Below are 27,587 nucleotides of genomic sequence, written 5' to 3'. Positions count from 1 at the left end.
TAACAACGTAGAGTACGTCTGGTGACAAATATACAAATAAAAAAGTAGGTTTATATATTAACATGAAGATACGCAAAGTAATGACTGTTTTTAATCGATGTATTATATAGTAAAAACATATTAAGCTACATAAAGCACGGTCTTAACACGTGTCTACTGTCTTTTATCGAACATGATAAAAATTTATACCACACTTTTTTCTTTGTCAAAATTTTCTTACTTCCTAATTTTTTTAACTCTGTCGTGGTTTTAGTATCTAGCATATTTGACTGCAGATGAAGAGGCTCTGTAGGGACCATGAGATAATTATACGGCGAACATAGAATTAAGAACATACCGAAACCGTGAAGTGTGAGGGTTCTGTTTGTTCTTAATGCTGTGTATTCTGTTATTTGTGAGATTAATAAATTTTCTAATTTCAAACTTTCTCAATTACTTATATAAATCATTTCCCATTTATATGTTTATTATTGGACTAAATAAGTGTTCAATGTGACGCCAACATCCTCTTTCGAAGCGCGCGTAGAAAGTAGGTATATTCCCGAAGATGCTGAGTGGTGGTGGTTGGTGCTGAGTACAAATACTGAAGATTCTCCTACTTTTCCTTTTTGTGTTCTTCTTTCTAATGTCTAATTACTAGTGACAGAGAGAGGGAAAACCTTTTATAACTAATTGAACGTAAAATGTTGAAATGTATTTTTTATACTGTTACTAGTAGTTATCATTTTTTATTTCGTTTGATTTAATTTGTGACCATTTTTGCGACTGTGAAATGATTTATTATTTATTTACTTTTATTTTCATTGAAAGTAAATAAAGCCAGCTATACAACGTTAATTATTAAGGCCCTATGGGTTTTTGCAAATTGACGGCTCCTCCTAATATCTGAGAGTCTATCTATAAGACGTATTTTGTTGCAGAAATGATGACGTGTCGACTGGGTTCGCGGCGGCTGGGCGGTTCGCGTGGCTCGTTGCAAGCTGGCACGGCGTGCTCCGCTGCCAGCGAGCTTGACCTCTCCACGCGCTCTAGACGCTCTAACAAAGCCAGGTAGGTGTGGGGATTGGATGGCTCTTTTTAATTGGATCTAATGTTCATTGATACTGTGTACTGAACTGCCACACAGCAAAAACTTCACGTGCTTATAGTTATACCGTCAACCACGGCATTCAGACCGGAAATCAGCAATGCTACTTGGCGGCATAAATTTCAGCAAGTTTGTCACTAAGAAATTCATCAATTGTATAGTAACATCGCTGTAATAAATATGTTTTGACATCACTGCATAGTATAAAACAAAGTCACTTCCAGCTGCCCGTCTGCCCCTATAGGTATATAAGCGGTAGATTGCCCAGTGGGTAGGAGCTCGTGTCCGTTTCTGTCCGTCCGTTTGAAACGTTGTCTTTTACAAATCCCATTGGAACGAACTAATTTCTAGGATAACTAGTAGCCCTTATTACTATGGTGGGTGTGAAGTTAGGGTGTGAAGGAAGGAGAAACAAATAAACAATTTCTTATTTATATTATTATTAAGGGCTAGATGCACCTCGCTTCGCCCGCGTTAATTACCGGATTCTGCGTACTGCTACATATACTTCACCTACCTCAATACATACCTCAATAAATCAAATACTAAACGTAAAGTTCTTCAATCGTAGTGGTAGTGCCAACTATACAAACCTATGATACTAGGTACAGATATTATTTCAACTTATTTAAACAAACGACTGAGGTGTAGACGAATATTATTCTTCTTATGTTCTTGCTCTTGGAGCTTTAATCACCCACTATTTGAATCCTTCAATCACGTAAACATTGCCAATCGCAAAAGACTGGCCCGCGAACCTATTCCCGTTTTGCCTTATTCAGAATACTTTAAATTCTCTATACCAAATGATTGCAAATAATGTGTGGTATAACAGCAGCACTACGTATTAGTCGGTAGCGCTGGGTAAGTAACGTTGACCCAAGTTAATAAATAGATGATGCCCGTCTTTGCAAATTTAAATAAATAATTTAATATCAATTAGTGCTCCAATCACTAACAAATAAAAGTATTCCATAAACGAAGTATAGAAATCGCATTGTTAGCTTATTCGTATGCTAAAGGTTAACCAAGACAATTTCTAAAAATTTTTATTTAGTCCTAGCACGCAAGTCCTCATAAATGTGATAAAACTTTCTGTATTCAGAATCGTTAAGCCTTATGTGAGCTGCTATTCGCTGAGGAGTTATGTCCTCTTATCTCCAATCAGATCTAGACGAAATTTGGGTGAAACTAAACTGATAGTATTACCTGAACTAATGCACCTAAAGTAACCTAATTCCAGTGGTTGGGAAGGCAAACGCACAATATCATGTTGCACAGCGTGATCTATCATGCGGCTTTGCGATGAATGATTGCATTCACAGTTCAGAGAATTACATTTAATACTCAATTAGAACTATCAGACTAAGAATTAATTGCTAATTAATCCATCTAATCATACGTTAAAATTAACTTTGCTCTGTCTTGCGAGGCGAGTAAGTGACGAGTAGAGATCCAGTATACACATTTTCGATATAGGTACACCAATGTTCTTCTTAATTTACTTCTCCCTTAGTGCAGTGGTGAGTGCTGGGATCTTATAACTAGGATGTCGCGAGTTCGTTCCTGACAGGGGAAATTTTCTTATTTTTTATTTCTTTCTTTCTTATTTTTGTTTAATTTCCCCCTGGTCCGGTGTGACTTTGGCCTTGGCTAGTTACAACCCTACCGACGTGCTGACAATCTTTCCGGAACGAGCCCCGTAGAGACCGAGGTATTTTATGTAGGAATAATTAACGGATCAAGTGGTCAAACTGATGGTAAGTGGTAACATTCACCTAAAAACAGAGCAACATTTTGCAGGGCATGCAAGTAACGCGTCCTAGTGAGTGCCGCTCTGTGCCTGTACTACACGGGCAACCCAGCGATGCTACTTGGGGGCAGAAATAATAATAATAATAATCATTAATAATTTTTATTAAGCATTGTTAAGAATCTAAAAAAAAAAAAAAAAGAATAAAAATAGAATATTAACTTTTATTTAAACCATCAAGGCTTATATTTTTGTTTGTAAAGAAATTAAAAGGTAATAAAAAAAAAAATGCGTAATATTTAAATATGAGAATCATTGCCGCTCCAATCCATTTGAAATTGCATAGCAGTGACTGACATACCTGTCCAACCAAGTCCAACCAGCCAGCAATCATTTTCAGTTTCCCTCGCAAATTTCGCAACAGGGAGATCTTTTACGCATTGTGGCAAAGAAGTAGTCTACTCTCGCTTCCGTAATAAGCGCGAAATACTTGGCAGTAGTACTTCTCCAGGCAAGCTCTGTCACAATAAGCTCTACTACTACTAAAATTCCTACTAGGAATAGTAGTAGGGCTCAATATAACTACCATACCTCTAAAAGGTGTTGGGTTGACCATGGTGGGATTGCAGATTAAGTGATTGGGGAATTAAATAAAAAAACCATCATATTTTGAGATACTTTCGTAGTATATTGAAATCGCTGACAGATTTTTCTAGACTAGTTTATGTTTTCTGATATTGTCTACGTTGTTATTTACACGATTAAACTCTTGTTATTTCTATCAACAAGCTGACCTCCACTTGTTGGTTTTCAACAGGCGGTATTCAACAAACGCAAATACATATATATTCTATAGCCTTTTAAGGCCGAGTATTTTTTTTGCGAAATTTTCCATGTACCTGTATTTACTTTATTTGCCTATGGAAAATATTGTTATTTTAGGATGACGCTTAGTTAGGGAGTGAGTTAATTTAGAACATCGTAACTTTTTTGAAAAGCGCAAAAAATACCTGATACCTTTTTGCCTCTCGTAGCCTCCGTGACGAAAGTGAAACGATATTTCTTTATATGTTACAATTTCCATAGATTGTGCCTTTATCCATCGTCATAGAAATTCTTAAAATTCGTATGGTTTGCTTTTCTCTTAAACTACAAATAAAATTCAAATCGGTTAAGCAATTTTGGAGTTTTGCTAGACTAAGCTCAATTAAATTTTACCTATCTACAGAATGACAGTTTCTAACCGTAACTATTTATTAGTGCAACGCATTGGAAACTCGTAGAACATTTCTATGTATCACAATTTGCTAGTGGATATTACTTAAAAAAACCGGGCACGAAGGAGTCATACCTTCTTGGCGCCAAGGGTTCAGTATACTTATATATTGGCTAGCTGTTGCCCGTGACTTCGTCTGAGTTTGATTTTGTTTTTTATGTGGCATTCAATTTAGTTTTAGTTTTAATTATTCAATATCGCTAAGCCTTAAATGAGGAGTTCTGACCTCTATCAACCACATTCATCAGATCTTCACAAAGTTTGGGCAAAATTAAACACATATTAGAACCTCTAAATTATAAAAATAAATATTTAAATCGGTTATAATTTGTCGGAGTTATGGTGTAAAATCGTCAAACACTTTCATCCCCTCTCCCAAAAGAACCGAGTTTAATGTCGGGATGAAAATTATCCTATATTACTTCTAACACTTCCAAAAATATGTTTACAAAGTTTCATGAGGATCGGTTCAGTAGTTTTTGGGTGAAAGCGTAACAAACAAACTTACATTGACATATATAATATTAGTAGGGATAGGGATAGGGATAGGGATTAGTATTGATTTCAATAGTTTTTAAACTACCGCTTTAAAAACTAAAATTGAAACTATAGCTTATAACAATTTTCCCACAATAACAACGCTGGACTGGGCTCGGGCTAGTGATTCCAGTAGATAGTAGTAGTAGAACAGAGACGCTTCAGCCAGTTCTGTATAGCTTATAACTTATCTTAGAAACCAAAAAACATTTTTTTTTAATGAACCGCAAGACTTATCTTATTTATAGAAGTTTATCAGCAATAAACCTCTACAAACAAAGTTAGTTTGTTTCCGCTGCTATTTCAAAAAATATGTTAGTTCAGATTTATCTATAAGCAAAAATCGGAGCAGTCTTTCTATAAAAATTAAAACTAGCTTAATTAGATTTTTATTTATTTAATTAAAGATGAGTCTCTGATAATATTCTAAAGTTCACGTCGATAGCTTTACTTAAAATTAAAAAATCACCTTTGATGGACGGACGGACAAAGTGAGGCAAATATGGAATCTTTATGATTTCGGTACGATCCCCTAAAAACTAATAATGAATGTATTTTAATTTTGGAGGAACATTAATACAACTCTGCAAAATACAAACTTCAGTGGCTAGTTAAATTTTAGTTTGGAACTGGAAATAAACACGTAGTTCTGTGTAAAACAGAGAGTTTGTACATTAAATAAACTTTCGGAAAATAAAGTAAATGCGAAATACAGTTTCGCGTAAATGTATTTTTTTATTGAAACTCACGATGGAAAGGATGCGATTAACGTCTTCTATAATAGTTATATTATTTAAATTTTACTATTATGTTGGGATTATCTCTACGTGATCAAATCAGAATGAGGAGATCCGTAGAGGAACCAGAGTTACCGACATAGCTCAGCGAGTTGCTAAGCTGAAGTGGAATTGGGCGGGGCACATAGCTCGGAGAATCGATGGACGTTGGGGTTCCAAGGTGTTAGAAAGGCGACCGCGCGCAGTGTGGGTGGCCCCCAACAAGGTGGACAGACGACATGAAACGAGTCGCTGGGGGCCGCTGGAAACAAGCGGCCCAGGACCGTGGATTTTGGAACTCTCTAAAAAAGACCTATGTCCAGCAGTGGACTTCAATCGGTCGAAGTGATGATGATGTGATGATGATAATAGTTATAAGTAACCATGAAGTGGAAAAGGAATCTGATGTTAATTGGAAAACCATCGCCTATAAAAAAACAACACTTTGCAGGGCGTGCAAAAATACGTCCACCCTGTGTCCATTTACCTGAGGCGTAGGTGTTCAGCCTCATTTCCCTGGAATAACACTAGCAACCATACCTTTTCCTGGATGAAAAGTATCATATGAAGATCCAAGATGCAAGTAATCACTATTCAGAATTATGTCATAATCTGGTAGAGTAGTAAAGGCATTGCCCCCGGGATTGTTAACTTGAGGTTTTTTAAGTTAACTTTAAGTACCCTATGTTCATCTCTAAGGTGCAACCTATAAGTGTGCCCAAGTTCATTAAGATCGGAGCTGTGGTAAACGGAAAATAATTAACAACCAACTAACAGACTTTGGTCTAGTAGGAGGATTCGGTCGTATCTAGTTACCGACAAAGACATGCCATCAAGCGATTTAGCGTTCAAATACCGTATAGAAACCAATTATGAGTACCTGAAGGTTAAATTCAAAAATTCTAAACTCGATTCTCTACTAGACTTATGAACCGTACATACATATATTATGTTTACATAATTTATCGTGAGGATATCACGTTCACCAACTTAAACCTAAAGATACGAGGGTTTCGAACTAGTCTTGGTCTAAGAAGTGGAAACATTGTTTTGCTCGGCGCGAGACCGCGAGAAGTTCACTGAGCTGACGGCCAACCTCCAGTAGTGGAGAGGCACAAAAAAAGAGAGAGAGAGAGAGACCTTTAAAATGATTTTCTTTCGATTACTCGAACAAATAAAAAAAAAAAAACTACGATGCCAAATACGCACGCTCAGTCAATATGCTATAGTTGAAGTAAATTGGACCGCTTTGTCAAATTTACAAGTTTGTAACACTTCTAACCACCCCTAGGGGCTAGTAACAGCCATCTGGCTTAAATACACATTATAACGTTACAATAATCTGTGCAAGAAGTGTAAAAAAAAAAACAAGTAATTCTAGCTTAGTTACCTACTACTTAAACGAGTACATTTTATGATTCGGAAGCAAATTTTTCTGTTTACAGGATTTTGATTGTATTGGGTAGGTAGGGAAAAACATAAGGATTTTTTATTATATATCATTTAAACCATTCTGTGCATGTATTCCAAAATGAGGTTCAAATAACATGTATGAAGTCCTATTCAGAGAAGAAAAGTTATTCGTGACCATAAAAATACTATATATGTAGGGATTATTAACCGCCACCTACCGGGTGCTAAACATCCAGCAAGCTAGCACGGGCGATAGGAGATAGAAATTATACCCCCCTGGTTATATCCGCTGACAAGCGATATAATTAACGTGTCCACCTGCTAAATCACTGGAACATGGGATAGGAGAAGATTACCCCCGTTTGTTAATACACATATAATATTTGGATACTGACAACTGAAAAACATATCAAATCACATCAAAATAGATCCAACCGATTTTAACGACCTAACCGATTTTACACATTTGGAGTTATGTGCTTTTTTATTGTAAGAAGAATAAATTGTGAAGCATGAATGTAATGTAAACTCGATTTTAATATCTCCTTGGATTCGCTGAACAGACTTCGATAAAATTCGGCCAAGTGATAGACTGCTTCTTGGAAACTGACGTAGAATATTTTTTATCCCGAGAACTTAAAGAGTTCCCGTGACATATTTTGTTTAAAAACCTTAATCAACGCCGGATGAAATTGCGAGCAAAAACTTCTAATAATATTTAATTTACTCGAATGAAATGAAATGCGTAGTAGGTCTGTTTGATATAAACTAAATATCAACAATAAATCCCATTTCTATTTTTAGGAAATTTCTCTGGAGACATACGCAATTAAATTAATGGATGGGTGAGGTCGATCATAGCAATAACAAACATGACGTTAGATGTTCACAGTCGGTTCTTGTTTGTTAAACAATTATCGATTTCAGTTGTTTTAGTTTGAGAGTTGAGATGATTACAAAGCGATATTATATAGTAGTATTAGTAGTATATAGGCTTCCCTTTTTTGGGCATCGAGGTTGATGCTGAAAAAGTCGGGGGAAGCAGCTAGTATTATGAAGTATTATAAGTATTATATATAACCTCTTTTAAAATATAATCAGTGTTAGGTTCATAATCGAATGAATTTGTTCTGTAAATTATTTAATTTTAAACGCACAGATTTTTGCAATACAGGATGTATGTTAATAATTAATTAACCGTCTCAATCATCAATTAACATAAATTAAAACTGTTTCCCATTGGAGTTATCTGGTTGATTTGACGTTAAAAAGTTACTGGAAGCAATATTACGGCCTTTGGAACATATACATATTAACTAAGAGGATTTACACGAAGAAGACTTTAATGCCCATTTTAACTAACGTCGGACGAGGCAGTGCCTAAGTAAGTAACGTCTAATCATAGAATATTCCTAGGCATACATTTAACTTTCATCAATCATATATCTTAACTTGTCTATGGTTCTTGTCACGAGGTGTGGTATTTTGTGTTTGTATTACTAAATTTTTCATTTTTTGTATGAAATTAAGGTAGGTATATGAAAATGAAATGAAAATTAAGCTTAATTTGCTATACTCCGCGATAAGCAGGAGAATTTGAATTCGACTTTACAATGAAAAATTGTTCAACATCTCCTGAGGATGCTCCGGTTTCGGAGCGAAACGTGCGTAGACATTGCCGAAGATCTGTTTGGTGTGGATTATAAGGAATGAATTATAAGGAAGGAATTATAAATTACACCCCACACAGATTCTCCTACTTTTCGCTTAATTTTCATAATATATTATGGATTTCCGCAAACTAACTCCTGCTTCTATCCAATATGGAATTAAGGTTTTTAAAACATATTCAGTTTACGAGTTCCCTAAACGATCCGCCGAACTTCAGAAGTCTGAACTTCAGAACTGAAGTCAACTTCAGAAGGCGACTAACATAGTTAGACATCACATAAGAGTTCGTGAAAAGTTTTTTTTCTTTAGGAATCACCTATATCACTAGGCATCCGATTAAAGCGATACTTAGTTTTAGTGAAAACGGGCATAGGTATATTTGATCAACCCTCTGTAGAATATAACATGTACTCAATAACTATACCGAATGTAACAAGCGATGCGGTTGGCGCCTCTCAATACCTCTCATGTAGTCTGATAGCTGATAATCCAATTTATATTGTCACTAGTAGTTTAATTAATAATAAGGGGTTTCCGAGTTATGTCATAAAAATATGTAGTAATCGTTGTATCTTGAGATTCAAGTTTTTTTTTCTTTAGGAATCACCTAAATCACTAGGCATCCGATTAAAGCTATGTAGAATATTTAAAACATACTCTCAATAACTATACAGAATGTAACAAGCGATGCGGTTGGCACCTCTTAATCTATCCTCTTAACCTATCTGTAGTCTGAAAGCTGATAATCCAATTTACATTGTCACTATTAGTTTAATTAATAAGAAGGGGTTTCCAAGTTATGTCATAAAATATGTTGTAATCGTTGTATTTATTTTATTTTTATTTAGAATACTTCATTGCACAAACTTAGAAACAATACAAGAAACACACAAATAAACAAAAAAATAAGTAAAATTAAAAACAATTTAAAAAATAATAATAATAAAAAAGTTAAATACAGATCGTTGTATCTTGAGATACAATTTTTATTCAATGAACACAAGGCAGTCTAAGTCACTAGGCGTATTTAAAAATGCTGTTAAGGCTCATTATCTCGCAGAATAAAGACGACTATTATTATTTACTTCCTCTTATTCATATTTAAGTATTTATGCTATGATAAAGTAAATATTAGTTTATTTATTTTTTATATTCATTTTTAGGATTGTTTTGTGTGCGTAGCCTTGTTTATGTTTTATTATGTATGTATTCGGATGTATGTTTTAATAGTAGGTATACACTAACTTTTAGTTTTCTTTTAAGTTTCCTTAACCAACTGCAAAGTCTGACTGCAAAGGTTTAGGCCGCCTTTTGTATCCTACTACTTGAAGAGTTTTGAAACGATTTATTGACAGTTTTTCCCACTGACGTGACAAGATAAACAATTTACAGAAAAAGTGTCCCGAGTTAACTTTTACATGTTTAGTAATTTAAATAATTTAAAACATATCAATTACAATCATATATTATCATCATAACATTACTGATAATTTTTGCTTGCAACAATCTAACACCGCTTCGACTGGGAGAAGTTCTATAAAATCATTCCAGCGAAAAGTCAAAATAGTTAGGTATAACTAGACTAAATACATATTAATCTAGAATCTTGTACAATTTTATGTATTGTATGAACAATTCACACATTCAATTCATAAAATCGTATTGGACTTTCTTAAATTTTTTTATTACATGCAGCCACTTACGTAATAACACATGCAGTTCGATGTTACAGACAATTATCTCTTTTATATATAGATACAAATATTATAAATCTATCTCAGGAACTACTAGTTCGAATTTGAAAAATCTTTTTGTTTTGGATATTCCATTATCAGAGAAGAGTACAGATATATAATATGGGAGCATCATTATTTTGAGTGATGTAGGTATGACGACTTCTAAAATAGTCTGCAGAAGTATATATATATATATATATATATATCGATCTTTTAAAGATTCATACGCCGACTAAGTCGCGAGGTACCGCTATTCATAGATATTTATATATAGATTAATTAATTCTTTTGTATTTATTATTTTATGCAATCGCATAACTTACAATGAAGTGAAATTAAACTTAAATTCCTATGAAGCGTTGAAAGTTATTATCTATAGAAAATGAGCATATAGAAATTGAGCATGAGCGCGGAAATTATTGTTCGGTCTGCGTTGACCCTAGTCAGCAGAAACGTTCGAGAAACTGGCTCTTGTTTGAGCAAGGCAAGGGCCCTCCTCACGAGAGTGCCCTAAGACTTGATCGTCGCTGTCTTGTAAAGATTAGAAAAAGCCACTTCAATTTACCATTGAAAACAACTTATTAATACAAAAGAATTTTAATCGACATACATTTTAAAAACAGTTCGTGGAGAAATTTTCTTTTTTTATTATTTCATTAACATATCATGATCATTACGTGGGATTACAGAGACTTTAAAGGGGGTTTTATATGATTTTAATCCGTTATGAAAGATTTTGAACACGTCCGAATTACCTGTTTAATTCTAGAGATTCATGCTTACGTACTGGCTATCATGCAATATAAGTACCTACACAATTCCCTCACGTCGATTTAAATATAAGTTACGGAACGTCCCTTGTGATGGAAAGCAACAACTCTATTTGTTCGTGGAAACTTCTAGTAGGTATAATCCTCTCATAAAACGAGGATACAATTTTTTCGTTAGTCTGTACGAAAAGATCACCTAAATAACGATTCAAAAATCCAGAATTTGGCCCTTTTCTTATGCGCTTTGTAGATTATTAAGCTATAATAACTAACGCTAACTTACATAAGCGGCGATAGTCCAGGCTTTGACTTTGACTTCACTTTCGAGGGGCCGAGTTCGAATCCCAGCACGCAACCACTTTCCGAAGTTATGTACGTTTTAAGCATTTTAAATATCAGTTGTTTCAACGTTGAAAAAGAACATGAGGAATCCATGCCTGAGGTATAATCCATAATGTTAGGTAGGTCAATGATATTCTCAAAGGTGGGTGAAGTCCACCAAGCCGTACTGGGCCAACTGTAGTGGGCCGGTGCTGGATTGATGCTACCTTCGTCCACGAAAAAACAAATTATTTTTGGTCCTTCCTGTACACTGTTACACGAACATGGCACCTGTATCGCGTTCATTATCTTCATTCAATGCGCTCTTGGACAGCAATGTTCAATAGGATCTATTCCATGACGGGTGGACAGCATTGTTCCGTGAATTGTTAAGATACTCTGAGAATATCGAATGACCTTTACTTCAATATTCGCAGAGTATCACTATAGTACACTATATTAATATCATGTCTTTTATAATGTTTAAGGTCATCTTTCATTTATTTGTCTTATAGTTATGTATAAATTATGTAGTTCTATCTAGTTAGTTTAAATGGCCCTGCCGTACTAAAAAGATTTAAAATAAATAAATAAATGATGATGATGATGATGAGGAATAACAAACATCTAACAATAATTTGATGGTTACTTAGGAGTTCGCAACATAACTCTACCAACCTGCATTGGATTTTCGCAGTAGATCTTAGCTATATACCACTCTCTACTCTTCCCTGGATGCGAGCTCTGGGACATACAGTACTTTATAATAATGATTATCCGGTATTTTCATCGGCTAAGCTATTTTATCATACTGGTCACACTCACCAACTTACTCAGGCAAATAACCAAAATCTTACAACGAATTCCAATATTTTCTTTACAATTTCATTGCGTCCCTACTCTTACCCAAGTAACCGTTTCAGAAGGTATCAATTTACTCAAGGTGTCTAAACTGCGCCCTTTCATTAAGTCAGCTGAGAGGTTAGAGTGTCTGTCTCCTGTTTGCGGAGGGTAAGGGCTCGAGCCTCAAGGAGGTAATTGTGTTGAGTCGATTTTTCTTTTCATCAAGGAGTTGATTGTCGTTGATGAATATCAGTATTAATTACGAGTCAATGGAGTATATTATTACTACTGTGCATTTATTACGTTGACAAAGAATCAACTCTGCTTTGACGGCTGATTGGCGCAGTGGGCAATGTTTGTGAAAAAAAAGGTTTCATCAACTCCTAGGTAACAACTATTGGTGAGCGGTTTATGTATGCCTGATCTCCTTAGATTAGGCGTTCCCCATTTATGCATTGCCTTGTTCGTCGTTAGTGAAAACGGGAAATAGTTTCTTAAATTTTCAGCTTTACATGTCCGTGTTGTTGTCCGCACACTGATTTATCAAAGGGCCTGTCTGTCGACCGACCAATGGCCGTGATGGTTTTACGGCCATTGGTCGGTCATCTCTACCAGCAAGCCCTAAATGGAAAGACCGATTACAGGCAGCAGCGTTTTTGGTGAGAACACCAGACCCTAATGCAAAGCAAAAATCAGCGTCCAGGGCCTGGGATGCCTTTACACGTCATGGAAAACTTAAAAACACCCTACAAAATACATGTCAAGCAGTAAACTTCCACAACGATGTGATGATGATTGTAGACGTAGAGACTCAAAATAGAGAACGACATTAAAAAAAAAAAGGTTCGGTGTTCTGTACCTACTATGTTTTCTTTGCCTTCCTTCCTCCATTAACGCAGCCGGGGATTCAAGTGTATGCCTTTTATTTGTAGAAGGCAAGGGTCCTTCTGGCGAGTGTGCCCTAATCATAAGTGTTGACTCAATAGCCTTTCGTTTTTATCGATAAAAAGGTCCCTTTTAACTCGCCAAAATAAATCAGTGGAAAAATGACAACCTCGCAATTACCAAATTAAACACAATACGATAAAATCGAAAATATAATTTAAAAAGAAATAGTGAACTTTATTTTATTAATTGAACTACTTTTAAGATTAAATACTTCGTTTGAGGTAAAAAAATTCGAGCTAGCTTTCCTGGAACAAAAAGTGTCCCATGCCCGACTTTAACATTCATTCTATATCTGCGCCGAATTTCTTCTTGATCAGGAGTTTTTGACCACATGTAACATTTTCATATTTATACAATACTTTTGGATGTTAGGTTGTAGTTATTAAACTGAAAGATTGACATAACCTATTCCTCTACTAAACTTCCCGCCAAATTTTAAGACTGTTGTAAAAGTAAATAGAAAATTTAATCGCGCTGCTGCAAACCTCAAAATTACAAGGCAACATTTATCTTGTCTGACATAAAATATGCACGTTTTCGTACAAAGATTTTCACGCCGCAGATGCTTTAATAATAAATAACAAATAAGTTTAAGGAATTTCGTTACCCACTGTTGAGTTCTCAAATCTCATAAATGCTTTTCTTTGCTTAAACAACTCAATTAGAAGCAATTTCGGGATCGTATGTTGATCCGTGCAGATAAAAAGTATCCCTATTCAGTGAAGGGAGTAAGATATCTCCATTAAAACTTCATAGGTACGTTAATCTGCTAGGCCGTGCATACATAAAAAATAACTAGCGGACCCGCACGACTTCGTCCGCGAATGAGCCGACTTAAAAAATATTCGTATGTTGTCGCGGACAGTTTAATAAAACTTTAAAGAAACAAGAATTCCGAAAATTACTATATACTTACTACAACTTCCGTCGTTTGGCGTAACGTTTACCGTTCACGCATCGCACACATCAGCATCTCTCAAAAAGGATATTTTTTGCAGTTTTTGCCCGAGATTCCAATATAAATGAATCCTAGCTAGATCGATGTATCGCCCTCAAAACCGCTTGTATACAAAATTTTATGAAAATGGTTGTAGCCGATTCCGAAATTCCGATTATATATATACAAGAATTGCTCATTTAAAGATATAAAATATGATAATTTAAAAATTCCGCGGGAAGAGTTCCCCGTCGCTATTCAGGACAACTTGTGTGTAAGGTGCAGCTATTGAAGCAAACATAGATATATCATTATAAGAAACATTAAACGTATTTATTATAAAAGCATCATCATCGTCATCAACCCGTTACGGCACGGGTCCCCTCCCAGGATGAGAAGGCTGTAGGCCGTAGTCCACCAAGCATGCTCAGTGCGGATTGGTTATCTTAACACGCCCTTGAGAACAATATGGCAAACTCTGAGGCATGCAGGTTTACTCGCGATGTTTTCCTTCAACGTTGAAGCATGTGATATTTAATTTTTTAAATTAAAAAGATTTACTCCGATACGTTACAGGGGCTCGAACTCAGTCCCCCCTAAATGAAAGCCGAAGCTTTACCAACTAAGCTATCACCGCCTTATGGATCGGTTAAACTATAGTTAAAGTCACACAACCTGCCACCATAAGGAATTGATTTACCGAATGACACTGAGGACCAAAGGCCAAGCAACCTTATTCGTTGCAAGCTGTCGTACCGTGAAATGAGATATAAATCGTTCTGAAAATGTGATCAGTTCCTTTGGACGATATCACCACGCTTGCTCATACTTGTACCAATAGCAATATTATCGACTTAATATACCTGAGGGGAAAGGCTACATTCCACAAGATTTATTGCCGAATTGAATTGAACCGGGAATATAAAATATTTTCAGCAAACGCAATACCTTCTCGTTGCATTAGAATAGACCGCATAAACCATTTTATTACGTACAGAAAATCATTTCTAGATATTCTGCATTGATATTAAGATCTCACATTATATCTCATCATCATCATTTCTAATAATTACGGTCTGGTTCTGAAAATGCATAGTTACTCAATACGTCTCTTTTGAAAATCGAGAAAAAATTGAGAATCGACCTCTGGCACGCATGTCTTATTTTTCCGGGCTATGTGCATTTTGAGGAATTAAATATTGATTAGGCTAAAAGTTCTCCATTGCTATTTAAATCCAAAGGCATGTGAAGTGTACCAATCCACACTTGGCCAGCGTGGTGGACCACGGCCTCTCCCTAACTCTTATTCTAGTTATTCTACTAATACTATAGACAAGGTTGCTTGGAAGCATCCGGCTCCGCTTTCATCTCTCACAAGATAGAAAAATGAATGTTAAAATGTAAAATGTAAATTTTTGATGTTGGAAAAGAGCAACTGCTGAGTTTCTTGCCGGCTTCTTCTCGGTAGAATCTGCCTTCCGAACCGGTGGTAGAGTCACTACACACGGACAGACTTGACGTTTCAAAAGTGCTTGTATTAGGCCTACTCGAAATAAATGAATTTTGAATTTTGAATTTGAATTTTACTGAGAAGACACCCGTGTCCTGTCGTGGGGCGGCAATGGGTTGATGGGTTGATAATAAAGAAACTACTTAATGGATATCAATGCATTTAGTTTATTTTAAACTGCGTGGTATGGCTAAATTTTAGGAGCTAACTGACTTTTTTTGTTTCTCAGATTAAAATTGTTTGGTGCCAGCGGAGAGGCGCCCCTACTCAGTGGGTGGCGAAGCACGCCGCACACGCCGGCCACCCCTGCACCACATCACTCTCATAATCACCTCGTCTTACCGCACTGCAACGGCACTGATTATAGGTAACTGAACAGTCTTTTTTTTCGTGCAGAAACCCTTATGCTTAGTTCTCGCCACGGGAAGGTGAAGACGTTATATATATGTCGGTCTACACCGATTATAGGTAACTAAACATTATAAGTTTTTCATGGGAAAAATTCTACCGGCTGAAACCTCACGTGTTTCAGCTCATCTGGTGACTGGGTTACGAACACAAAGACGTGTCACCAAGTCTGGTATGATACCGCGTAGAAAATGATTAGGAGTGTGGATTTCATAGAATTGCGATGCTCTAAATAACTAAGCCTGCCACCATTGTAGACTGCTTCATAGCACCAGGTGAAATTGCAGTCAAGTTTTAGTCAATTAAAAGTTAGTTAATGGAATAAAAAAATGGACAAACAGTATACACAACCACTTTCGTATTGATAATACTACTAGTAAGCATATAGATGTGGGCATCGTAAAGTTTCAATTAGGAACCTACGCGGAATTACCTGAGTTCAAAATTTATAAGTCGATTATCTTGTGTGGCATTTGAAGTACCGCCAAACAATCATACAATGTACGTGCTGTTAACTTTTGTGGAGCTTTATTTTAACAAATACTTAATCTTAAAATAGTGATAGCTGAGAGCATTTATCCTGTCGTAAGGAATTTCTCATACGATCTTCGAGTGCTTTTAAATGAAATGCAATACCTACTCAAGTTTAAATGTAACAAACTATATTGTCTCGGCATTTTACTTCCAACTAATACATTTAATCAAGCGTAAACTTTTGGAATACAATAGTTTAGTTCCAATGAATTAAATTTAGTTATAGAATAGTTTCAGATTAATTTGTGCAATGAATGTATTAATGACACTACATTTGGAAATCCCATGGTGCAAGAACCGTTTTATCTTTTGACATTTACGTAATTATAAATTATATCTAGTGTTTATAATTTGATAACAATTCTAATATCAACGCTACCAGCCAGTGCCATAAATAATAAATAATATTTAATTACACTGTTATTATATTATTGTAAGGGCGCGTATTGGGTACTTATGGTTTGCGTATTATTTATTGAACTACAACGTACTCAACGTTGTAGTTTAATAACATAAGAAGCTACGAAAACCACTGTCTTTGATGAGTAGAAACCAATAGAAAAAACCTTCCGTTTTGGAAGTTGTCTTCATAATTTTTTTATTTAAAATATGTATATGCAAGTGAAAACTATTTCTACAATAGAATAAAAGTCCAAGAACTTCTTCATAAAGGATCATAAAGGATGTTGTACGCCTTTAAATATAACAGAAAAATACAAAGGGCCCTTTTTTAAATATTGGATAGGAGCAGGCGTTACTTTGCGGAAATCCATGGTATATTATGAAAATTAAGCTTAATTTGCTATAGTCCGCGAAAAGCAGGAGAATCTGTATGGTGTAATTTATAATTTCTTAAATCCTTATATTCCACACCAAATAGATCTTCGGCAATCTACGCACTTTTCGCTCCGCTTCCATCCTCAGGTGATGTTGACTTTACAATGAATAATTATCATTGTTAAGTCAACATACATCCACACAGATACAGATTCTCCTGCTATTCACGGAGTATAGCAAATTAAGCTCAATTTTCATAATACAAAGCGCCCTCCGTGTCTTAAAAAAAGATATCTGCCGGTAAATCTAGCAGAATATTAAATAAACAGTTGCATTAAAAAGTTAAGATGTCCAGTAACAACCTAATCACGTATATATGTGCTATAGTCTGACGGAATTAGATCAAAACTAGTATAGATTATATAAGTTTGTGCGTAACTGCGAGCCTAATATTCCAGCTATTGAAATTGTGTTAGTCATTGATAATGAATACGCTATTACCGGTGCCGCAATTCAGGTTGGGCTTTCCGGCGGCCGTCCCAGATTAATTGGAAACACTCGTGGCGTCCTTTCTCCTAATCCCAGGTGCTAGACGGGAGTGATATTCAATTATACAGAATTGGGATTATAATACAAGCAAGTACGGTCAGTTAACATGAAACAGTTGAACTGCGATTTGCCAAATCAAGAAAACAAATATACTTGTATCACACACGATTATTTTTGTTTCCGAAGCAGCAAACACCAATGACTTTTATTGTAAATGATTACATATTTCGGCGAAATATGTACAGAGTATACTGTAAATGGACAAGCTGAGTTGAGATCATGATGAGTTTTGAGATTTTGGGATAAAAAAAGCTTCTAACTGTCTTCTGAAAAAAGCTACTAACTTGCGATCATTGTTCATCCGTATAGCTGAGTGCATTCTGTGCGCGAAATAGTGTGTGTCCGGCTGTTGAAAAAAGTTCCTGACAGCTTTTGATTGAATGGACGATGTAAAAAAGGAGCGTTTCTTTACGATACATTTATTTTTATTTTTCACTTGCCCATATCAATCCCATAAATTTGACGCTAATTTTAATTCCATTAAATAAAAAAATGAGTAAAATAATGTTTGTTTATAATGCATTCTACAATAAGTAAACTGTTTATTAATGTTATTTTATGACCAGGAACGCGGCACCGGGAGTCTTTTAGCTGCCGGATTAAGTAATATTTGCAGTTAGTTTATCTAAACTCGGTCTACAATCTAGCTCGCTAGTGAGGTAGCATTTATTTTGTGTTTAAACCGTAAACAAACCACTGAGAGGGGAACTAAAACAAACGAATACGAATCTTGAGCACTTTACTGTGAGTAATCAACACTTGATTAAAATAGCAACGACGGTAGGTTCTAGCGCTAAGATTTTGCACATAAAGTACCTACCTACATAGTAGTATAGGCATAGACTTATTATAATGCGTATGGTGTGGGTCATTAAAAGAAACTAAATGTCTCTGACTTATTGGTGCCAGAATGTAGAATAGACCGGGGGCCTTGTACTGCTAACTTGACAGTGGGACAATAATTACAACAAGCGATTAGTTTTACCTTTGTTTTTTTTTAATACTGTACAAGTTACCCCTTTACTGCAATTTCCCCTGGTAGTAAGTGTATGATAATTAATAACACCCTATACTCCTAATCAGTTACTGCGCGACATCGTCCGGAACTCCTAATCGCTTGGCGGTACGTGTTTTTCGGTAGGGTGTTAACTAGCCACGGCTAAAGCCTCATACACTACCAGAACAGAAAAAAAATCTGAAATGTTACCTGAATTGAACTGCCGGGGATCGACCCCGGAACCTCCTACTTATAAGTCCACAGCGCTCACCAGTGAGCCAGGAAGGTCGTCGAAACCTATCATACCATGGTTCATGAGCATTCCAAGAGATGACGCAAATTTATTTGTTAGTTAAATTAATAAAAGATATTTGTTTGCATAACTATTAGCTGAGTGGTTAGGACTTTACTTTCGAATCGAATCCCAGCACGCAACTCTAACTTTTATAAGTAATGTGCGTTTTAAGCAATAAAAATAATGTTTTATATATGTTATAATGTTAATGTTCTCAAAAGCGTGTGTTGTCCACCAATTCGCACGGGGCAGCTTGTTTGAATACACGGCCTCAACCTCTCTTATCGTGGGATGATACCCGTGCCCTGAAGTGGGTTGGTAATGGGTCTATATGATGATATATATTCATTTATATTGATGAGAACAGACCCGTCCTTACCCTTAGTTACATTGACTACCCGATTCTCCGTTTGGACTTAACATTAATCATCTTTAATCACTAATAGGGATATCATCAAATCTTACCGCTCGAATTACACATTGTTTACACTATCGGCGCTTTTGATTGGTATTAATATTCTGTATCAAATGTAATACACTCCGATTGGCCTAAATTACGCATTGTGTATTGTTAACTATTGTTTCGAAACCACCGTAGCGTAAGATAGGCACAATTTCGTATTGGTTGAATATTGATTTATTGACAGCCGACTGGCGCAGTGGGCACTGAACCTGTTTTCTGAGTCAAAGGCCATGGGTTCGATTTCCACCACTTTTTTTTTTGGCGTGGTGGAAAAGCTTTATTGCTCCCTCCGACCCTTGGGCAGGGACGGAGGTTATGTGGGACTCCCCACTCTAAAGGGGGGAAGCCAAACTAAAAACTACCACCAGGTTGGGCCAATCGGTATTGGGGTTTTCTATCAAGAAATTCTCAGTGCCGACGAGTTCAGATATTGGCGGTTAGTCACGCACACATGGTCAGGAAAACTGAAACAAAGTCTAGAGATTTTTCTATATCTTAGGAATCATTAAAAGAGTGTTATTATTTACGTTCTTTTAACAGTTAGAGTATTCTCAACGTTATAGCACATAATCAATAAACAGATATTATAATAACAGTTTCGCAAGCAAAGTACCAATGACAAAGAGCTATTTATTTTAAAAATTCAAATGGCAACCAGTTTATTTCTGAGAGGTCCTCGGTCCAACCAACTAACTTGTACTTACACGTGCTTATGTTTCAAAAGGTAAACACAAAACACAAACACCTTTATAAAGTACCTATCGCTTATACTCGATATAAGGAAATTATTAGTTTCAAGAAACTCCAAACCTTACTTATTTTATATACTTGTCATCACATTCACATTTATGTGTGTACCTACGTTTAACCATTATAAAAATATTGATTCTAGGAAAAAGTTTCTCATTATAGCTACTTTGATAGTCATAAGATGAAGAATACGCTATCTAAATACATGATGTTAATTACCGCAACAAAGAACATCAAACGATGATTAGACTTTCAACGCGATGTGACATCACGTACCGTCGTGCCATTTCCAAAAACAAACCTACCAATTTTGAATTTCAAATTGCAATGTTGGGTGACATCTCGCCATTTTTATTATAGGGTTCGTGTTGTCGGTGGGCCAAATATAAAATATTTTTTTATACCACAAGCTACAAACTACAAATTCAGCTTCGGATAGTTCTGTTCTTAAAAATAAAAATATTTCAAAGGATACTTATAAGAGTGGTAATGTATACTGTTAGTTCATTTTATTTGTAATTCAGTAAGTAAGTTAAGCGGTTACTTATGACGCAGTCTAAAATGGTAGTGGGGTAATTTTTTAAAGGTATGAAATTTATATGAAACATTAAACTCGGTCCCTTCGTGGCATAGTACTGAAACGTTAAATCTATAGTACTTATCAGTAGGATGGTAACATGCCTTAGAAGTAACTTATCGTCCTCCGGGGATAGGACCTAGGAGCACTGCACCAAGGAGGTCGTCAAAGACTAAGTAATTAAATAAATAGCAGAGGTGCTTACAAATGTTTTTTGTTTCTAGTGGAGGTCTCCGCCGACGGTCTACGTACACGAGCGGCCACATACGTTCGGGTCTGAACTGGTCCTTTGTGTTCGACCCAGCTGGCCGCTTGTGCTACTACTGGTCCATGGTCGTCTCTCTCGCCTTCCTTTATAACCTCTGGGTCATCGTGTATAGGTTCGCTTTCCAAGAGATAAATGGTAAGTGTGCAAATTTGTTTACATTTTAAATTAGAGCCAATGAACTCGGAGCTTTGCGGAGCAGCAACGCAATGCGGCAAAAGTAACGCTAACTAACGTCGGCTCCTATAGAAATCGCATTATGTAGCTTAATATAAAGAAACGCAGCGAGTTATCGAAATTTATGCAGATATTTTGACCCGTTGCAGCGATGCTACGCTCTGTGTGGATTGTTAAAGTCGTTTTTTTTAATTAGTTATCGTTGAAAAATTCTTTCATAATATTGTTCCATATAAAACGAGTATGATATTCATTATAACGTGATAAAGTTCAAAAACTAAAACAAATGCATCTTCAAAAATTAAACTGTAATTCTCCCTTTCTTATCCTTAAGTGGGTTCGGTATATCGTCTCCTTTCACTCACATCTATAAGACGTCATATTTTTATCCACGCATTCTTTCACACGCATATTCTTTTTACACAATCGGTCCATCTTTTCTAGACCACCTTATTTTAAACTACCTAGAGTAATTTAAAAAAAATTATATATGTAAAATGTAATTTATAATATTTCCCCTTTTTGGCTATAGGCCTGCACTTTACCACTTGTTTTATTTTATTTGCATTATTCAAAACAGTAATTAGTTGGCCGCAATGTACTGACCTCAAAATGTTCAATATTGATTTATCTATATGTTATCGCAGTTTAAAAATATATTATCTATTTAAAGCTGTTATACTAGTAGGATCCCCAAAAAAATTAATATAAGACACATTAAATCCCTCCAAACCGTATTGGATTAAGAAGGTCTTTGTTCTTTAATCTTCGATGCGAGAAATGGCCACATCGCAGCCGTGGGTCAAACGTTTGCCTGTAGATGAACTGTAGATGAAATCTGTAGATAACAATTGTAAAACTTTACCTGCTACGCGTCAGGCAGGTCGTCAAAAAATAGTGCTAGCTTGTACTTTTAACAGGGATGTATTTTAATTAAATCGTATTTCAAAAATTCAAAAGCTTTTTTATCGTTATTTAACAAACACGAGTTCAATCTAGCAACAATGGAGCAGCGATGGCACGATATATTAAAAATGTGCATGTACAAAAATGACGAACAAACTCAACGTGTGCCGTGATAGCATCCGTTATAATTTGCGTTTACAAAATAAAATGTACACACATTGTAGTTAACGTCGAACTAAATAACAAAGAACTGGAGTTTATACTATACTTTTCTGTACGAGATAACTCTCAAGAATGAATCTGTCTAAATTATGTCTCAACAACATCATTATAATATGCAGCCTACTAGCCTCCCACAGCTGGACAAAGGCTTTCTCTCTTATAGCAAAGGTTAGACCCACCACGCTTCTCAAATGCATGTTGGCGGGCATTAAAGACTTTTATCACAAATTAGTTGTAATAACCGGGATTAAGATTGAATTTGCTTTCCGGGGCATAAAAATATGTCTGAAATTAAACGAATTCCATAAACCTTACGTCTTTATTCATTTCTACAAATGGGTGTATTTCAATGAATGGATAAAAATTCTATTTTGATTTCCGTTCTTATGCAAAAGACGTTTCCATTTAAGATAGCAAGCTAGATTAGCGTGCGATCTTGGTTGCAGGCATAAACGCATAGTTTTCTTCAACGAGTTTCAGTGAGAAATTAAATTACTTACCTAAATAGCTTTTCCTAGTTAAATGTCTCGCGCTGAAGACAATGTGATACTTTGAAAGGTACGTCCTGATGTTTCCCTGCTGGAGTTTTCCATTGTTTTATTACATTGCTGCTACGATGAGTTCTTATTCGTGACGCAAAGTTCCTTCCTATTGAAATAGCCGGAAAATTAATTCATTCAACTCAAAGGAGTAACTTTTCAACTGAGATTTATACAAAATAAAGTTCTAAAACCGGCTACTTCGTAAAAAACTTGCACCGCGATAAAACGGGTAATAAACTGCTATAAACGTTAACAAAGTAGAATGATCGGTGCGTACAGTGTACACTTAAGTCATTGTTTCTAGGAGTCCAGGCCAGTTGGAACTTTTTAGGTTCCCCAAATTTCATGAAAATTATATAATAACATAGGTTAAAACCCGTTTATAAATTTGAATGAAAAACAGGTTTTTAACATAAATTAGATGACTTCACCCGTGTTGTCTCAGTAATCTTACTTTTGTCTGAATTAACGTAACTTTCCAGTTCTTTTACTATCTATACATTTTTATGTACGTGCACGTAATTCCATTGCTCCGTTGCTGTAGAATGAATGACAAAAAAACAACACACTTTTAAAAGTAGTATGAATAGAATTCATAGTTTCTGTGAGATTGCGAAATATACCCAAGCTAGATGACAGATTCGGGTTCGCGAATCTATAAAGAAACCGGTTTAAAAGTTATGAAGATATTTCGATTTGTAAGAGTGGGTATGTATTTTTTTAGTTGAGTTTTAGATTATTATAATAAATACAAATAAAAATTTATCCCTATAAAATATTTTAGTTATGTATTTCTTCGGATACAAACTTCAACACCCGCTGCGTTCCTCTATAGTACAAAAGATTAATTTAAAAATATAAAATACTAAGATAATATTTTATTTTGAATTTGTCGAATAAAAGTAATTTATTTTTATATTATTTTGTGCCTATACATCAGTTTCCAAAATTAACAAAAATTGCGCTCTCCATGCTTTACGTTTACGAATTCCATATTTATCCTAATCCTATTAATATCCCATTGTTAGGACAACCTGTCACATAGGAAATAGAAATTTATTGCTGCTCCAATATGGCTTAAAATTGAATATGAAAATTAAATTATTTATAGCAGTAGACGACAATCGTTTTTTTTAACTTTTTGACCGGTGTTAACATTCTTACTTCTATGTACGCTTTGATTTTTGATTGTGAAGCTAAACAATAATACTCTCTATTTACAGAGAGAGAGTAGGAGATTGTAGGTAAAAGTGGAGTCACCGAAAATATCTTAGCTACGTCAAAGTTTAACTACTTTATTCTCAGCCTATACGCATTACAGATATAATGTGTGAATATCTTAGCTTTGCTATGGCTTTTAATCAAACTCAGATTTAGTATAGGCAAATGAGTTTTAATATAGAACGATAATGAATTTTCCGGGAGCGTAGTTATCCGGGCTAACCTAAAAAGTTATCTGCGTACTTACATCAGACGGTCGATAAAATCTGCATGCATAATTTAGAGCTTTTTATAAGTTTCAAAGTTTTGAATTATGTATTAACATTAACTTTCTTTGTTTCAGGGGAGACGCTCATAGTGTGGTTCTGTTTGGATTACTTCTCGGACTTCCTTTATTTGGCGGACATTTTGTTTCACTTTCGGACGGGTTACTTAGAAGACGGGGTGCTACAGACTGACGCGGCGAAGCTAAGAGCGCACTATATGAACTCAACAACATTCTACATAGACTGCCTTTGCCTATTACCGCTGGACTTCCTGTACTTGTCCATCGGCTTCAATTCCATATTGCGCTCATTTAGGCTCGTGAAAATATACCGCTTTTGGGCGTTTATGGACCGTACTGAACGGCACACGAACTATCCTAATTTGTTTAGATCAACAAGTTTAATACATTATTTATTAGTGATATTTCATTGGAATGGGTGCTTGTACCATATAATATATAAAAACAATGGGTTCGGTAGTAAAAACTGGGTGTATCACGATACAGAGACTGCGGACGTTGTAAAACAGTATCTGCAAAGTTATTATTGGTGCACGCTGGCGCTTACAACGATAGGTGAGTTTTATTTGATATTTTTGAACGCACGTTTGGTATAACTTTTCCGTTGCAAAACGTTTCCCAAATATTTTTTCTGCTGTGAAGTAACGTCAACATCAGGAATGAAAAATGGTGTAGAATAAATATACCTACGGCTCTTGGAACTTGTATAAGAACGACTTACGTACATTGGACAACCTCAACAAAGGCGTTATTTAAAATTAAAAAAGATTCCTTTAATAATAATTTAGCCTTTTAACCAATTTGGAAATATTAAGACTTAAATTCTTTGTTCAGATATCCCGATATATTTTTTTAAATTTAATAAACGATATTTTAACTTACGTTATAAGTTAGTCATTGTTTGCAGTCCCACCTGATGGTAAACGATTCTGCACTCTAAGATGCTAACGGGCTAACCTGCCAGTGTTCTGACAGAAAAATAATATAAAAATAATAATTACATAATTACTGAGCTTTTATAAAATAAAACTTTCAATGTAAACAAGGAAGGTAAAGAAACTGCTAGATTCCTAAACTCGCAGAAATAATAATAATTCTGTATAAAATGCGGAAAAAGGTTAGGCATTAGGTTTACAACAAAGCTTTTAAAATCTCTCTGTCCCTATATAGCTTTGATAAAAACCTTTCCACTAACTAAACCCTTACCCCACTAGTCACATACAATGCAGTATGATTCTAAAGTAAACAGGGAGGCGGCTCGTCTCGTAAACGGAATAAATCAAAGATACGTTGCGGGCGACTCCGGTAAAAGAGATTAGATTAGCAGTTCAGAAAAAGAATCCTATCGTACAGCGTTGTGATTGAGATTTAACTGATAAATCCGCTTTTCTCAGATATAAATCTATTCTTTAATGTTATAAAGATTGTGAAGAGAGACTTTGGACAACCCTCCGGCGTGCAGGTTTTTCTTTACATCACTACCTTTTTTTCGCAAAGTAAAGAATAACGAATTGCTTAAAACGAATAAAATTGTGAAAAGAAAGAGGTCAGTGCTGTCGATCGGACTTGTTCCCTTGGCAGAAGAGTCGAAATTTTACCCACTGAGCCGCTTGGCACCTAAAAGGTTAGCACGACCAAATAATACCCATTGCTGTCAGCTAAAACATAAATTTACTCATTAATAAATGAGAAACATTAATTAATTGAAAACTACTTTACACGTATGTGAAAAATTTTAACCAAATAAGATTTATGAGGTGTTGGGTTCTCGTTAATTATAATCTGTAGTCACCCTTGCAGAACCCTTAATTTACCTTTCAACGTATCACTATCCCGGCATATTTACGAGAAGCCTACAAACAAGCGTCTCGAATATTTAAGAAAGGCCCTTAATTTGGGAAGCGTATCCATATTTCCTTATAGCACTTTGTGAAACGGATTCTAGTTTGATGATATTTTAGCAGACTTCATATATAATAGGCATCGAATATCGCTTGTCACAAACATTGTCGTCTGCAGCCCTGTAGGAATGCCTCTCAGTTGGGCACAGGAAAGTGGGCTTTGAAGATTATTCCTTGGCTTTGAGCTGGTTGGCGGGCTTCAATGATTATGATAACTCGGTGGCTATTCGGCAGTCCCGGTCATTACTTCATGGTTTTAAAGTAATAATCGAAAACCTATAACGGCTTAAGTATATGGGGTCTTATAAAGACCGGGCTGTATGGATCGATAATGGTAGAACTCAATGCGAATTATTTTAAACTAGCTGTTGCCCGCGTTTTCATTCGCAATTGATACTATATTAGATATTTAACATTAATTTAAGACCCTTTATTTATGTTCACCTGATCCGCTTAGTATTCAGAGCAATATTAATTCAGGCGTGAATATTTAATATTGCTAATGAATAGTTAGTTCCCTATTGCGTTCACAAAACTGTCTTCGCTAAGTTAGATCTAATATTCCTTTTGTCCTGACCAAAACAAGTCGTTAAAGATCAAGAGGCTATTGTGAGATTTCTGTTTTAAATAAAGTCATTTTAAAGTCATAGTTGTTCTTAATGTCCTCGACTTGAATAGAAGAATAGTAATTTTTAAAACGTAATATTTTTATTACTAATTATTTTTTTAAATTTTTATATTAGAAATCAAATCTTTCAGTAATTCAATGGTATAAAATAGTCATCATAATCAACCTATCGATTTCCCACTTCAAGGTCACTCTACCTACATTTATTCATTATCTACCAAGCTTTTCCAATTCCCTAGTTAATTTTTGAAATACCAATACATAAGTTTAAATAATGTGTTAAAACACATTTAACAAATCGTGATTACTATACGATTGAAAAATTTCTTAACCACATGGCCGCTTGGAAGAAGGTTCCACTCGAATCACTCATAAGATAAATAATAGAAAGAAAGAAATAAAAAATATACATTGCGCCACCCATTACAATATTAGAGACACCACGTAAGTT

General features: G+C 35.4%; 2 protein-coding genes across 3 annotated transcripts in view; one reads left to right on the top strand and one right to left on the bottom strand.

Annotated features, from left to right (window-relative positions):
- The window catches only part of LOC120637664 (methylcrotonoyl-CoA carboxylase subunit alpha, mitochondrial), a 328,715-nt gene that overhangs the window by 134,804 nt on the left and 166,324 nt on the right, over positions 1–27,587 (bottom strand). The gene's annotated exons all lie outside the window — the stretch shown is intronic.
- Positions 923–27,587, top strand: part of LOC120637662 (cyclic nucleotide-gated cation channel alpha-3) — a 77,238-nt gene continuing 50,573 nt past the window's right edge. For both annotated transcript variants that reach the window (XM_039909590.1, XM_039909591.1), the window contains exons 1-4: positions 923–1,050; positions 15,808–15,945; positions 21,213–21,391; positions 24,665–25,162. In XM_039909590.1, coding sequence (XP_039765524.1) covers positions 923–1,050; positions 15,808–15,945; positions 21,213–21,391; positions 24,665–25,162 — 943 coding nt within the window. The remainder of the gene's footprint in view (positions 1,051–15,807; positions 15,946–21,212; positions 21,392–24,664; positions 25,163–27,587) is intronic.

The sequence above is a fragment of the Pararge aegeria genome, chromosome 4, assembly GCF_905163445.1.
Source record: "Pararge aegeria chromosome 4, ilParAegt1.1, whole genome shotgun sequence".
Classification (NCBI taxonomy): Eukaryota; Metazoa; Arthropoda; class Insecta; order Lepidoptera; family Nymphalidae; genus Pararge; species Pararge aegeria.
The sequence above is the reverse complement of the archived record's forward strand: the minus strand, read 5'-3'. Positions and strand labels throughout refer to the sequence as shown.